Raw genomic sequence first — 15,602 nt, forward strand, 5'->3', positions numbered from 1 at the left:
GCATTACTCACTTAAGCATACACATCTACCACATCTCGACATTAATACGTCTATATTAAATTCTTAAACGTGTAAAACCATTTAAAAAGTAAGATATCATTCCGAAACAATCGCAGAAGCAACGACTTTAATTGCATCGTCATCCTCTCTCCCCCCCTCCTACGTCGCTGTTAAATGGTTTGCCCGTGGGGTTGCAGGAAGTAGTAGCCGCTGCCATGTTTGGCTGCTTTGTTGTAGATTTCTTGTAGGTTTACTGCAGGTTTGTTTTTTTTAAAGTGTTGCAATATGGAGCCGAGCTGGAGTTCCTTCTTATTCCAGGTAAGGAGACCCCGGGATGCCCCCCAAAAAGCCACACGGATCGCGGGGTACAGGTTTCAGCCGCCGGACCTCTGCGCTGAAGTTTGATTTTTTTAAGAGGCAGATTTTTTAAGCGAAGCAAAACAATGGTGCATCAGTCCCGGGCTTCCAGCTGTGCGCGAGCGGGCGCGCGACGCTCGCAAAAAAACACCGTTTCTTTTCGCCCACGAGCCTTCGGAAATCACTAGCGCGTAGCACTTATTTAAGTGTGTTAGAGCTGAATTAGTCTGGACGACCGGTAACAAAAAAAAAATCCGCATTTAAAAAAAACAAACAAAAAAACTAAACCGAAGCTAAGCGCGAACATGAAGGATCCGCCGCCGCGAGCCAGTCTCGGTTTTGTGGGGGGTTTTTTTCAGCTCGCGGCCGTTGATCAGTTTCTCGGCTAAATGAGCTCGGGCTCGTTTAAGCTCGTGCCGATCGTTAGAGATGCTGTCAGCACACAGCACCGACTGAGTCGTTGGCGGGGATGTGGCTGTGGATGTGGTGGTAAAATAAAACCAAGTTTAACGCTGATAACTTTTCCCCCTGCGCGCAGTGATTCAGATTGTACGCGCGGGTTTCTGGAATCTAAGATATGCGCACGCAGTGGTCGTTTTTTTTTCCCCCCGTGGCGAGGGTTTTGACCGAGCGCGCTGAGATTTGAAATGGCGCATCGCTTTCTGTAAATTTAACGTGAAACTTTTGTTTCAGTAGATGTGATCGTTTCGTGGTTTCGGCTGAGGCGCCGATGGCTCGTGAACGTGGCGTAGCGCCACTCTCGCGACGCTCCGGCGTGCGCCAGTCCGCCGCCGCTCGCGTGCTGTCCGCCGAGCTAGCCACAAGCTAGCGAGAGATTAGCGACTGATGCTGCGGTATTTCTCTCACGGTGAACTAGTTTGTTACTGTGTTGTTTCTGACTAAAACGTTTCTTTTTTTAAAAAATAGATATCGGTAACGGTCACAAATTTTGTTATTCGTGAATTGTAATGGAGTTCAGTGTGATTCAGAAAACCGGTTTAAAAGCTTGAGCTTTTAGGTTTGGCTTCTGCCTGCTCGGCGTTGTTTGGTTGGCCACCCACTTTAGTTTCAGATACAAACGTCGACTTCGGATGTCTTGTGTGTCCGGAGTCACAGGATTAGAATTTTCCTAAGCGTCAGATGCTTACGGATGACTCAGAGGGTACTCGCAGTATCAGGTCCAGCTACTTTGGGAGGGATGGTAGTAAATATCCCTCCTCCCCCAGTGCTGTGTGCCTGGTGTTGGTTTCATGTCATACCGTGTGCAGACTGTGGATGAAGCAACACTGACTTTCCCGAGAATCGAAATCCGGCCACCGTTTCGCTTTGACCCTCCGAATTACACGCAGTGAATCCGAACTGGTTTTGCGGAGACTGTGAAGGCTACATTGTGCTTTGTTTCAACCTTTTATTTGTGGCACAGCTTGGTTGCTCCTGTGTGGTAACGGTTCGCGAAGGCCAGTCACCAGAAAGCTATACATGTCAAGTCTGAGTCCTCTTTTATGACAGAGTAACTTAAAATGCTGTGAATGAGAGAGAGAGAGAGAGACTTTCCTTTTGCATGTTTGCTTTCAGTTGTGAATCAGGTTATTGAAGTGAGTCAAATGCATATCCTCGGGGCATGCTCCTCCCACCCCCCCACCTCTTGGCTTTGAAGTCGCTGCTATAATTGTGGCAGGTAGCGCTACTGTATTCCCAGTACAGAGCAGAGGTGCAGCTGCTAACTGCTAATTGGCGTGAGCAGCAGCCCCATGTGAGACCCCGGGAGCCAGCATGCTCCACTCCTCATCGCCGCAGCAGCCAAGAACCAGAACCGAGCGTCCGCTGCGCCCTCTCCCAAGAGGAGCAGGCTTGCGGCTCTTTGTCGCGCTCCGTGGCCGGGAAGCACGCGGATCGCTTCGGGTCAAAGGCGCAGGGCCTTCTGAAGCAGACACTGCCGGAGGCCGTTTCCTGTTTGTGGGACTGTTTCTGTTTGGCCACGTGCTCCTCAAGATCGAGTGATTGGTTATCAGCTTCTGTGGAAGGTGTGGGGAAGATGAGTGCACTCGACAGCAGCTCCAGAGTTTGTGCCAGCTCTTTGGGGTGAAATCGCGGCGGTACAAGATGGAGCACTTTGGCTGTTTTGGTGGAAAAGCTGGAGTAGAATCAAACTGCTCGGATCAACTTCCCGAAAGAAGACTCGCATCTGGACGGCGGTGGAGCCCTCAGTTATTCGGGAGGGGAGAGGGGAAGGGAGAGGGAGGATTTCGTTTGGTGGTCCTTTCATCTGAATGGTTGTGCGTGGCACGCATTGTGTGAGCCCTGAGAGAGTGGAAGCACATGTAATCCCTTTATTACTGGCTGAAGCGGAGCACGGAGGGAGACTAGAGGCAGAGGCCAGGCCCCCGCCACCGTCGCCATCCCAGCAACACCAGCACTGCCGCTCCTAACTCCCCCAAGCTGGTCTTTCCCGCCCAGCAGAGAAACTTCCCCCTTCCCTGTTTCCTCCTCTTTCTTTCCCTCTCCCTTTCTGATTCCCTGTTTCACTTTCTAGTCAGTTTTTCTTGTCCTTTTCCCCCTCATGAGTCTTGTCCCCACTTTTCTCTCTTCTTCCACAAGTCTCGAAGACACTGATCTCCAAGATGCTTCCAGCTCGCTAGATAGCGAGGTACAGAGTGATCCGGCCGACCCTCTGCTCTCTGACCCGTCCCGAAGCGCATCACAGAGCTCAGGCCGGCTGTTTTTTGTTTTTGTTTGTTTTTTCTCTCCCCTTTTTTCCAACCTCAGCCAAGCCGTTTCACATCTATGGACCCTCCTCTGTTTTTGACTTTCTGTAGAATTTCTTTTCTGTAGAGTTTCTGTTGAGCCTGTGCCAGGAGATTGGGACTTTTTTTTCCTTTTTATCTTTTTTTTTTTATATATATAAAGAGCATGAGAAAACATTTCCATGTCACCAGGGCAAACATGCAGGATCTTGTTCCTTAGAAGAATATTGCCTTTGATTTAGAATGTGTTTAAAGTAGTCCCTGCCAGTGGGAGTCTGCTCCTCGGTCTGGATATTGCTTCGTCAGGCAATGAAGCAGCATTTATTCAAGATGAGCTCATTGTGGAAAGACTGGCTGGTGCTAAACGAGACTGTGAGAAAGCTGATACAAAACAAAGTTGCTGTCTAAATATTGCATGGATCTTGTACAGTGCAGCAGGCTGCTCTCGTTCCTTGAATAGCACCAGGTTCCTTTTGTCAAGTCTCTCCCCTACACCCATTCCACTTTCTCTTGTTTCTTTTCAAATTCAAATGTAAGATAAGCTTAAAAATGAATTACCATGTGCGGCGAAGCTGAGGCTAACCCCAGCGCTGTCTTTTGTGGAACAGCCGCCTTTTCAAAAGACCACTCGTCAGAGCTTGGCGCAGTTTGGGATGTTATCTGCGTTGGAGTGACCCCAGCCTTCAGGAGCAATTTGGATCAAAACTGTCTGAGTGGCGTGAAGGCACAGCAGGCCACAATCGTGCCGTCTGGGAGCACGCCTGCCTGTCTGCAGTCTCTCTCTCTCTCCTACACGTGTGCACTCACCTGGCTCAGGTTCTCACCCACAAATGCACACTCACTGAACTGATACAGAGGGAGGCTAGGATCCCAAAAGGTATCGACCAGACAGGTGTACAGACAGTAGGCCGACGGGGGATGAGGTCCCCACCCCCACCGTCCTGCGAGTTCCCAGGTCCCCCTGCATCTGCGAGGCCAGCTTTGGCGGCTCACTGACGGGTGTGTGCAGAAATTCTGCCGCTCTGCCAATGAATGGAGGGACCAAATAAGCGGAGACTCCCGGACAAAGACCCCCTGCAGGGTCCTGAGTGCATCACTGCTCGGATGGGGGGGAGTGGGGCGTGACAATGGAGCAGATGAAATAAGGAGCAGAATGTGGAATTCATTTTTCTTCTGTCTCATACATGCATGTCTCCACCCCACCCCCCCGTACCCGTCTCCTTCCACATTGGGCTGTCCTGTTGGATGGATGGCTGAACCCAAATGTGAAGGGTCAGGTGTTTAACCCAGGTCAGGCGCTTAACCCTGGCCTTTCGAGACCACATTCTTGCTAACTGCAGTGCCCTCCTTTCCCAGAGCCTCTTCGGATGCAGCCACTGTCTCCTACAAATGCTATATGGGTGTTTTCGCAATGTTGTTCACTCCGTTGCGGGTCTTCCCCAGAAACGTATGCCGTCGACCTGCCATTTGTTGCCGAGAGTCCTTTTTCGTCTTGTCAAGAGCAACGCCGTATTCTGACTTGCCAAGCTAAGTAAAACTGGTTTATGAAGGGACCGTGTAATTATGGTAAGGCTTCTATAAAACTGGGGGGAGGCCACAGAGGCCCTCTCTGATTGGTTAGTTGATTCGCTCTGCAGCAGGGTGTCGTTACACGAGGCCGTTAGGCAAGGGCTGCGGCCATAATGGAGATTAAGGAATGATTGTGTCCATGGCTGGACCCTAATATGTGCTGGCCCTCTGCCATTTGAGATGCTCCATTGAACAACAATAGTGCAAGAAGCACAGCACTTTTTTTTTTTTTTTCTCCCCCCTTCTTCCTCTTCCCACTCCAGTGGCATCCCTGCTTGCTATTGTGCCGATGCACCATGTGAAGTGTTCAGGGAGGCGCCCCATCCTCCCCCCCAGCATGCCATGCTCAGGGTGAGAGACAATGCACATCTGCCGGATGGGTCTTCGTGGCATCAGATGCGTCAGAAGGGATCGACATCACTGCTTTTATCTGGGTGTGCTTGGACAAGAAAAGTATTGCCCTTGTAATTAATAGAATTATCCAGAAGGGCCTAACTGGGAGAAATTTTTCTGTTCATCTTGTCCCAGACAAGTTTCTCATCAGCAGCGCCTTATCTGTTTGACAGTGTATTGAAGTTGTTAACAGCACTCCGAGTGTGTTCTGTCAACAGTGTCAAAGCTGTTGGATATATGTTCGTGTAAATCGGGGTGAATTGAAGTTAACGCGCGGGGGGAAGGATAGCGTCTTATCTGCCTTATCCCACCTTTCTTGCATTCTTGTGCTGTTCTCTGTTCTATTGCAAAACTTGGCTAAAACTGCACTTGAGTTTCTCACATTCTTGTATTGCACCTTAATTTGTGTTGAGCCTTGTTGATCAATAGTCCTGGCTAGCTTTGGTGAACTTGGCTAGTGGTGAATCCTAGCTGGGCTTTGGTGAACTTGCATCGGGTTTGCCGTGCTTTGCATTCCTCTCCGTGAGCACCACTGCCATCATCCTCTCATATGAGATTGCACAGGTTTAATGATGATCATAACATGTTTGGTTAATCTTTTTAAAACAGTTCCATGTTTCTAGCAGACCCACCAATATTTATTTTAAAAAATTTTTTACCTTCCGAATGCAGTTTTGTGGAGCGATTGTATTTTGTGCGCAGGAGTTTGAGAGGTTCTGTCCGAGTTGTGTAGCATGTTAACAGGCTTCCTTTCCTCCTAGCAGGGAATAACGGTGTGTCCGCCCCGATGTGTCTGGTCTGGGGCTCTTCCGCGTCAGTCTTGGTCAGAGCTTCCCACTCTGTGAAAACCCAACGTGGGCCGTCTCCGGCACACCACGCTTCGGCCAGGGACTCAGGTTGGCGCCGAGGTCCCGGCAAATATGGATGTCGTCCCTGGCACTGTTGCTGCCCAAAAATGCACAGGCCTCTTTCCGCCCATCTTGGTTTCCATCGTCAGCTTCTCCGTACAGGCTGGCATTGCCCCGCTCCCCGGAGCGTTTCATTCACCACCCTTGAGCTAGTTTCAACTATGACTCAGCCCTACCCAGAAATTCCAGGGATGTGTGATCTGGCTCAGAAGGTTTGGACATCCGCCAGGCACTGACTGTGCTGGGGGGGATTTCCATACGTTGATTGTACACATTGATTGCCTGGTGGCTTTTTGAGGACCTGCTATTGGACTATTTTGTCATCACCAGTCGTCAGGCAGGACCACGGAAACGTTGACCAGGGCCGCCTGGCCCGGACATGCTCTCTGGACGCTTACACGCACTTGCCTGCTGTTTTTTTCCACAGGATCGGATGCTTGGCTCTGCGTTGGACTTGTTTGGTGTTTTCCTATCTGGTTTGCTCACTTTGCTTTCAACCTCACTCTCTTGCTCTCTCTGTCTGGTGTTCCCACTCACATTTGCTAATTCTTGCTCTGGGCCAGGGCCATGCGGAGGGCTTCGGAACAGACGGAGCTGCTTGTGTTTAAGTTAGGAAACCTGTTTGACCCTGTAACAAGCCGCCGGCCCTGTAAGATTCCTTACGACCCTGGTTTAGGGTGATGCACATCACAGCCTGATGGCGGTCATGTGTTCAGAAAAATGGTCCCAGATCAGTATTTTAAAGAAGGCAGCATCACTGAGCTCCCAGAATTACCCCATGACTCATTCTGCAGTCATTAAGTGACCCATTCTGGAAGTATAATAATCCTTGTGTGATTAAATTTCCTGTCTACCTTCTTGGTCTCCTCTTATGTAAAAGTGTGTGTGTGTGTGTGTGTGTGTGTGCGCACACACTCCCACTGTAGAATTATAGGTTAATCTTGAAAATGGGGCTCGATACAGACAACACAGGGACCCTTCTGAGCTGAAGGTGTGTGTGCTGAGCAGTACTGCAGCACCTCAAACCTCACAGTGCCCTGAGTGCAGGCAAACCCCCCAGGAGGGGCCACACTGTCCTCTGAGTGCAGGCAAACCCCTGGTGGGGGCACCGTCTGCACGGTCCTCTTCTCTCCACCGCTCGGTCGTCAGTGTTCCCCTACTCACGCAGCTAGCCCACAACACTGCTGCCTCTCCACATGTGAGGGACGTGACCTGTTTTTAAAAAAAAAAAAATTTAAAGCATTGATTATTAGACTTTTATTGCTAGAATTATTGGCTCCATCATGCATCTTTATGCAGCTTCCCTTGTCTTTTAAATGTTTTGCTTGCCTTTTTAGAAGGGGGGTGTGTGTGTTTTTTAAATTCTCATTTTCCCATATGTAGATTAAGGCTAGTATTGTATTAAGTTTCAACACCAGTGGTAAATTCAGTGGAAATTCTACTTAATCACGGCTCAGACTTGAGAGTTATTACTTTACCTGTTATTACGTTATTACTTTACCTGTAACTCCCACGTGGACCTACAGAATTCTAGAAGTTCTGCAACTAAGGGAAATGAATTTAATGTTTCTTCAGTGCCATTCTGATCCCCGCGGCATGCTCTCTCGCGCTCCCTCTCTCTCAGCAGGCCAATGAAGCCCTCCACCACCAGCACCAGGTGGGCCCCAACAGCCTCCTGCCTCTGCTCACCTCTGGGGCTGAGACGCAGGACCAGAAGCCCGTCGTGCCCATCCCACTGGACCAGAAGCCCCCGGTGAGCGCAGCCGACCTGCTCAAGGACAACGTGGCCAGCGGGACGGGGGGTGGGGGCGTTGGAGGTGGCGGGCCCATGCCCATGGTGAAGAAGGAGCACAAGACCAAGACACCGTTCATCTGCGGCTACTGCAGCAAAGCCTTCCGGGACAGCTACCACCTGCGGCGCCACGAGTCATGCCACACGGGCGTCAAGATGGTGTCACGGCCGAAGAAGGCGACGCCGGCAGCGCCCACCATGGTGCCACTCATCTCCACCATGGCGCGCGAGAACAGCGGCAACCCTTCGTATGTGTCCACCGTCGCCGGCATCCTCACCACGACCACCAGCGCGGCTGTGCCCGGGGCAGCACCCGGCGCCGGCCACCAGGGGGCACCCAAGAAGCCGGCCAAGCCCGTGAAGAAGAACCACGGCTGCGAGATGTGCGGCAAAGCCTTCCGTGACGTCTACCACCTCAACCGGCACAAGCTGTCGCACTCGGACGAGAAGCCGTTCGAGTGCCCCATCTGCCAGCAGCGCTTCAAGCGGAAGGACCGCATGACGTACCACGTGCGCTCGCACGACGGCGGCGTCCACAAGCCGTACGTCTGCTCCGTCTGTGGGAAGGGCTTCTCGAGGTATGGCCTCTCGCGGTGGAGTTGCGGTAGGACGCGCGTTAGCTCCGCGGCCCGTCCCGCGCAACCCTCCGTCGTTTCCGCACGACAGGCCGTTGCAGTGTTCGTGTCGCCGCTGTAGGGTTCGCGTAACATAAAGGCATTTCCTGTGCGTCGGAGAGGTCTGGTAATCCAGTCCAGCTGTGTGCGCTCACAGATGTGACTGGGGATTTTTTTTCAGATGGAGAAGTGCACGTGAGCGGAGCACTCTTATCAGTAATGTTATTAAGTTATGTCAGTATGTCAGTCTTTTTGTGGGGTTGTGGATGGTTTTTGTGGGTTTTTTTTAGTAGCTGGTGTTGAGTGCCTAGCAGCCGTGGTGCGCTCCGCCATCTGCTCCTCCGTGTGACGTTGGCATTGTCTCGCCCCCTCGGTTGCCGCAGCCTGATTTATAGCTGAAGTGAATAGTTGTGACCGGCTGCTTTTGTGCTCACCAGCACGCAGTAGCCTGCTGGCCCCGCCTCCTGGGGTGGGCCCTGCCCTCCCCAATATGTGTCTGTGTCTGTTAGTTGGGGGGGGTGTTGACTGAAGCCAACTGCTTTGATTCGCGTGTTGCACTGTGGATATGTTCAGCTGGGCTTCATTGCCCCTCCCCTCCCAGGGGGCGGGTAGGGGATGGGATATAAGGAGCCATTGGACAGGAGTATTGGGCTCCGCTCTCACTCTGGCTGCAAACCTCATAGGCTGTGTGTTAGCACCAGCTATGATGACTTCTTTAAAAGCAAGACCACTTCCTCAGCAGAGGCGCAAGGCCACATGCGTCAGAAACACTCTGTCTGCATCCTGTTCCAGCTCACGGCTCCGAGTGACTAATAATCTGGGGATTAATCTCAGGGTGAGCAATGCGAGTCGAACAGAAAGGAGCTGTTTTTAGCCCGCCAACTCACTGAGAATCCAGCACGGCATCCGGGAGCGGCGGAACGGGGTCTGGCTCTGAGCTGTTTGCCAAGAGGCCCGGATAGTTCGTTAGACGACTGGGGGTCGGAATAGGGCGTGGGATGGCTGTTGTGGTTGGGCGCACGATTGAGGAGCTCCATCTTGACTCCTGTCCGGGCGTGGCCAGCGTGAAGCCACCCCTACTGCGACCCCCTCGGCGGAGAGCTGCCTCGAGAGAGCGAATGTAGTGCACTTGTTTTGTGGAGTGACGCAACATTTCTGAAATAACCAACCAAATGCCTAAATTCAAAAACTTTCATTCCAGCACTTTGGGGCCATCGGCAGAAACGTTATTCCTCACTACCTCCGTCTTCCTACAAGATAAACGTCCGACACTCGCCCTGAGCCTTCTCCTAATTGTTTGGTTTTTCCGTTTTTGTTTCCTTTCCTCAGGCCTGATCACCTCAGTTGCCACGTCAAACACGTGCACTCCTCAGAGAGACCGTTCAAGTGCCAAGTGACGGTACGCCCCCCTCGCCAACTGCGCCCCACACACACAACTGCTGTGCCCGTGTAGCGTTTGCTGTAGTTTTCAGTCATGAATTCTCTTTCCGTAACCTCACGGAGATGAAGTGACATGTTCCATAAGCGTGTATTTGCCACTGAGGATGCAAACCAAAGAGGGCACCTTGTTCAAGACCCACGGCTGTACTGAGATCAGTCTAGGGGCGTACTAAACGTGGAAAGGGGCCTTGTTGAGTCTGCGGCGGTGACCGGGCGGGGTGCGGCGCTCTTGACTCTTCCTCCACCCTTCGGCAGGCCTGCACGTCCGCCTTCGCCACCAAAGACCGCCTGCGCTCGCACATGATCCGGCACGAGGGCAAGGTGACCTGCAACATCTGCGGCAAGATGTTGAGCGCGGCCTACATCACCAGCCACCTGAAGACGCACGGCCAGGCCAACTTCAGCAACTCCTGCAGCAAAGGTACGGCCGCCCGCCTGTCCGACCCCGTCCGGAGGCCTGCGGATAGCCCTTCACGACCACGTCTACCACACTTAGCCTCATTCAGGACCTCTCATGTAGTTCTAATTTAGTAGCGGGACACGCTTAAACTAATATTCACCTCATGCCGATGTAGGTTAGTTCCATGTCCCCTTTTCTCAGGTGTGTGTGTGTGTGTGGGGGGGGTCCTGGGCTCTTGTATTGAACGTGCTGGGCCGATTGGCTCCATCTGTACTCTTTAAGTTCCCTCGCCGTTCCCAAGAATGCGCGGTGGGGCTCTAAACCCATACTCTCTGACTGCAAATTGTGTCGGCAGGCAGCGTCTCTGCTGACGGATCAGAGAGCATTGTGTCCTCGGGCCTGTTTCTTTCACTGCGGCCTTCGATCAGAGCCCCGTTAAAGCACTCCGAGGTTCACTTTAGAGTCCCTCTTCCCCTGTCATTCTCTAACCAGGTTGTCTGAGGGTGGTGAGAGGCACCAGTCAGCTGAACTCTTGGATTTTTCAGAAAGCTCGAATCACCAGAGAATTAGGACATCTGTGCCACGGCCACTTGTAACCAGTAACTGTATCGGACACGTTGGTCAGTTGTTCGAATAGACAGCTTTGCCAGTAGAGTCAGGGACCCAAGCCGTCCCCACGGCCCAGTAGAGTCATTTTAAAAACCTTCAGGGGTACTGGGCACCGTGACTCCTGCCTGCTGTGTGCATGGAGACACTCCATTTCAATGTTACTCTGCATTTTTCCATTGTTGGCATTATTCCGTCATTAATCACCTCTTCGTCCATCCTCCCATACAGCCATCCTGTTTCCCGCTATACGGAAAAACACCTAAAACATGTCACTCTTAATTTAAAAAATAAATAAATTAAAAAATTGTCTAACCTGCCTTGCTTCTCTGCACAGGTTGGTCCACGGACAGTCTCTTGATGCCTGTAATTGTCTACCGATAACATGCACCCCCCTCCCATCCATTTATTCTTTCTCTTTCTTTTATTCAAATCTTCTTGTGCCTTGATTGTGTATTCGTATCGACTGATGCAGAGTCAGAGTCCACTCATACCCACAGATGCAGTAATCCCCGCGCGCTACTTTTATGTTGCGTTATTCGTGGTTCAGCGCTCTCCGAGCTCCTTCCGGTCTGCGTTAAACGGCCGCCTGGTGTCGATCCCGGCTAGGGACCCGCTGCTTTGCCGAGACCTGGAGCAGCAATAAGCCCCCCTGCTCCCGGCCGCGGGGTGGTGGAGGGACATATCTTGTACCACGCCGTCTCCCGGCAGCTGTTGGGAGACTAACAAAAGCCCCCCAGCCACGGGCCTGGCTGGCCGGCCGGCCGGCCGGCCGGCCCTCATAACACTCTGTGTCTGTATTTCTGAATAGGGGACTGGCAGTGGAACTCGCCAGGGCTGCGAAAAGGTAAACACGTAGATCCATGTGCAACCCCGACTCCGAAGGGGGGGGGTCGCACCAACACGTACTGTCACACCACTGTCATGTTGTTTTTGTTTGTTTGTTTGTTTGTTTTTTAAACACTGTCCTCAGTGTTCTATTTACTTGCAGTTTTTTAAAAAAAAAGTTGAAAGGTTGTTGGGAGAATATTCACCTGTCATCAGGGAAAGCTCAGAACCAAGGAGGTTTTTGAGCGATGGACCATGTTACTGTTGTACTCAAAATGATTGATTTATTTTTTTTTGCAGTACTCGTAAATACTTTAGTAGTAGTTTTTGTGCACAAAGGGGGAACAGGTGGGAAGGGGAGGAGCTTCCACAAAAATCTCTGACTCTTCCCCTCTGTCTCTGCTGTTTCTCAGACAGCAACGAAGTCTGCAACTCCGCTTCCGCCACGCCCGTCACCGCCTCCGCCCCCATCACCACAGCGATGAACCGCGGCAACGCCAGCAACCCCGTCACCATTGCCGCGCAGATGAACATCACGACCAACACGGTGAATATCACGTCGCCAGTCAGCCTGCAGCACCCGGTCACAATCACGGGCCCCGTGAACATCGCCTCGGTCAACATCCCTGCCACGGCGCCCATGAACATCGCCCACCCGGTGGCCATCACTACACCCATGCCCATGAACATCGCCGGGCCGCTCAACATCGCCATGAGGCCCATGGAGACCATGCCGTTCCTCTCCCAGGTCCTGCCTTCCTCGCCGCCCTGGTGAACGGACAAGCCGGCGCTACCGACTTGAACCTGATTCTCCTTACCAGCCGACCACACCACCGCCCTCCACCCACCCCCACCCCCCCACCCCCCCAACCTGAGTGTTTACTCTTGCAGTGCGGCTGAAGGCGTCTTACAGCTGCATAGCAAGCAATGCTGCATCCCAGACCCGAGCTGAGCTGTTGTGGCGTTTTATACACCTGTCGTTCGTTCGTTCGTTCTTTTTTTTCTCCCCTGCGCTGAAGGATTTCTTGCACGGTCGAGGAGCCGTGCCGAGGTCCCACGACCTAAGGAAGTTGTTCTCTCCTCGGGCACCACTGAGCATGCAGACCCTGATGACTGGTGAGGGGACTCCAGAAGGACAAATGCAATACGTCCTGATGTTACTGTCTTTCAACTCCCTGAGCATCCCTGAGCGTCCTTTTAAGTTGTTTAGCTGTAGCCTGCTAATCAGTATTTAACGTTTTTAGGAGATGAGTTTTAAACAGGACAAAGGCTTTGATAGGGGATTATTGTATTTTTTTTAAATGGGTGTGTTATTTTGGATTTTATGGAATGGGGTGGGCAGAAGTAGTGTTTGATTTGAGGTACAGTAACTATCTTGCGCAGTTCTTTTTACAGTACTTTTGAGTTCTCTACAATCGGGAACTGTTTCCAAACCACAGTGTAAGAACACTTATTCATGACTGTTAGTGTTTGGTTTTTATTCTCTGTATTCAGAATGGCAGGGTGAGCTTTTTTTTTTCTTTTGACATTAATGTTTTGAGTTTGTTTTTTTGTTTTTGTTTTAATACATAGGAACAGAGAAAGGATCTTGCACTGAAAGAATATCCCTTGTGAGAAAAAGAACAGTATTATCACAGATCAAAACTGAGTCGTGGGTAACCTCCCCAGATATTACAGGGCCATCTACTGGTTTGCAAAAGCTGCATCTCAGATGTTTTTATTTGAATAAACTACTATCATGTTAACAGGGAAGTTAGTGTATAGTTTAGTTTTATACCCTTGATTTAACGTTGTTGTTGTTTTATTATTATTATTATTGTTATTATTTTCTTCCTCCCAAGGACCTTGTTTAGTATGGACTTTGTGCTCAGGAAATGTGCCCAGTCAACCCAGTAAACCCATCATTTTCTTTTTCCCCTCCCCAGTATGGATATGGCTGGATACTGAAACATTTTATTTTGTAAATATTTCTCTCTTCATGCATCCCCCCCTCCCCCCCAACTGGGTTTGCAAGGTGCAAAAGTCCCTGTCTGGGGGGCGCAGAAATTGACACCATGACTGACGTCACTGTCCGTCACCTATGGAATGCTTCCGTCTTGGTCCTTAAATTTGACACCACTGACACCAAGTCCAGTCTGGCGCAGGGCTTTTTTTTTTTTCTCCTCCCATGAGCCTTTGCAGCAGCCTGCATGTCACAGGGGTGGGCAGGCTCTTTGGCGTCGGTCCGCGCCCTGCCGCCTGTACATTTGCACTCAGCAGTCCATCTACAACACACTTTGTTTTACGGAGGCATGAGTCCGGAAGGACGCATGCGCTCGCGGTCACTACATGGGTTTTGGAGTCCTGCCAATGTGATGCCAGGTACACTGTGTTGACCACTGCTGGTGCACAGCTGTTTTTTGTTTTGGTTTAGCGATCACAAGTCTCACTAAAAACTACGTGCTCCACAAAGGCGGAGCTAGCTGACATGAGGGAGCAGGTGTGCAGTGTTGTGAAAACACTAATTTTAACGGCTTCTTTTTTTTCCCTCTCTTTAATTGGCCAGTTGTTTGTCCTGCTACGGTCAGTGAGGTGGCAGCGTTTGCCGATCAGTCCTGGCTGGGCAGAGCGTTCATGCCCTTCTCTCCGCCCAGACGGCGGCGCTGGCTTGCGCCAGGCTGCCACTGCACTTTGTGCAAGGCAATAAATCGTCAGACGAGGGAGAGAAAAGAAAAACATGCATGTGTGTGTTTTTGGTCCCCACCCCCTCTTTTTTTTTTTTTTTTTTATACATTTTAGTTTCAAAGAGAACAGTCATGAGGAGAGAGTGTTGCTGTTGTCCTTTTATCTATTTCTTTTTAAAAGGAGAAGAAAAGATGCATTACAATTGCCTCTTTTTGTTTTGCCAAATTCAAACCAGACTCAATGCAATGAATTGACCAGTGTGAATTAATTCACTCAATGAGTTGGAAAATTTCTGACCCCTGTGAAGGCAGTTGAATGTATATCTTTGTACAAAACAGTTTAGCTCTGAGGATGTGGTAGTTACCGTACAAATAGACATGTGAAAGAGGAAAAAGCAAGATTAACCTTTTATAAAAAGTAAAAAAAACAAACAAACAAAAAAAACATCTTTTGTATTAGAACATTAACAATGGTAATTTTGTATATATGAAGACTAGGCTTTCTGATTAGCAGAAAGGAAAACATTCCTACATTTTTTTTAAATGTATGTTTGTCAGAAATAATTATGTAAACATGCGCAATGTTTTATGTGCCTTTTATTTGGGTTGTCTAAATAAAAGAACAGTATAAAAAACGATCGTGTGCGCATTGGTTCATTTGAAATGGCCGAGGAGAAAGTGTTAAATGGCCTTGGGTTTGACGCCCCTGTTGGAAGTCCTCCCTGCCGCTTCATTCATTCCTTGCCTTTGGTTTAAAGAGTCTACGATGCACTGAAACTGTTCTCGGAGCGCCCGTCCACTGCGAGATGCTCGTGCAACCAGCATCCTGTCTCGCAGACTGCGCGCGCGGTAGTCAGGCCCTCTGCTTCAACTGGGACGTGCACGTGCCGTAGGATTAAGGCTTCCACCACGCGCTGCTGCAGTCCCGGGTCCGGGAAGCTGTCCCGTGCTCTCGCGCCACGTTTGTGGCCAGTGACCCACAGCTCGAAAACGTGTGCGCCGCTTAGCTACACACCGACCTTGAGTGTGTTGACGACCTTGAGGCTGCTTTTGGTACCGAAAGTCTCAAAAGGCTGAGAGGAGCGCTGTTTGGCCTGAATTGCAGCAGATCGGTGTGAACGTATTCAGGAGCGGGAAATCGCAAGCCTGAAAGGTCACTGACAACAGGAGAGAATCAATAACCCTCATCCCCGACCGCCGGAGTTGTGACACACCAATCACTAAAGCGTGGCTCGAAGAAAAAACGAAAAGGAAGCGCTGTCCTCAATCTATTATTAATCCGTCTCCA

General features: G+C 50.6%; 1 protein-coding gene across 4 annotated transcripts; it reads left to right on the forward strand.

Moving 5' to 3' along the window:
- Positions 1 to 190: 190 nt before the first annotated feature.
- Positions 191 to 14,457, forward strand: vezf1a (vascular endothelial zinc finger 1a). Of its 4 annotated transcripts, none has more exons than XM_035535617.2 (6): positions 191 to 318; positions 7,596 to 8,341; positions 9,707 to 9,776; positions 10,073 to 10,238; positions 11,635 to 11,670; positions 12,065 to 14,457. In XM_035535617.2, the coding sequence occupies exons 1-6, from the start codon at positions 286 to 288 to the stop codon at positions 12,424 to 12,426; spliced, it is 1,413 nt and encodes a 470-aa protein (XP_035391510.1). In that variant the 5' UTR covers positions 191 to 285; the 3' UTR covers positions 12,427 to 14,457. The 4 variants fall into 4 exon arrangements, with proteins under 4 accessions (XP_035391510.1, XP_035391513.1, XP_035391511.1 ...); XM_035535620.2 differs by having other exon boundaries at positions 7,596 to 8,305; XM_035535618.2 differs by having other exon boundaries at positions 7,599 to 8,341.
- The last annotated feature ends 1,145 nt before the right edge of the window (positions 14,458 to 15,602 follow it).

This window comes from Electrophorus electricus, chromosome 19 (genome assembly GCF_041902795.1).
Source record: "Electrophorus electricus isolate QZ-2024a chromosome 19, ASM4190279v1, whole genome shotgun sequence".
Lineage (NCBI taxonomy): Eukaryota > Metazoa > Chordata > Actinopteri > Gymnotiformes > Gymnotidae > Electrophorus > Electrophorus electricus.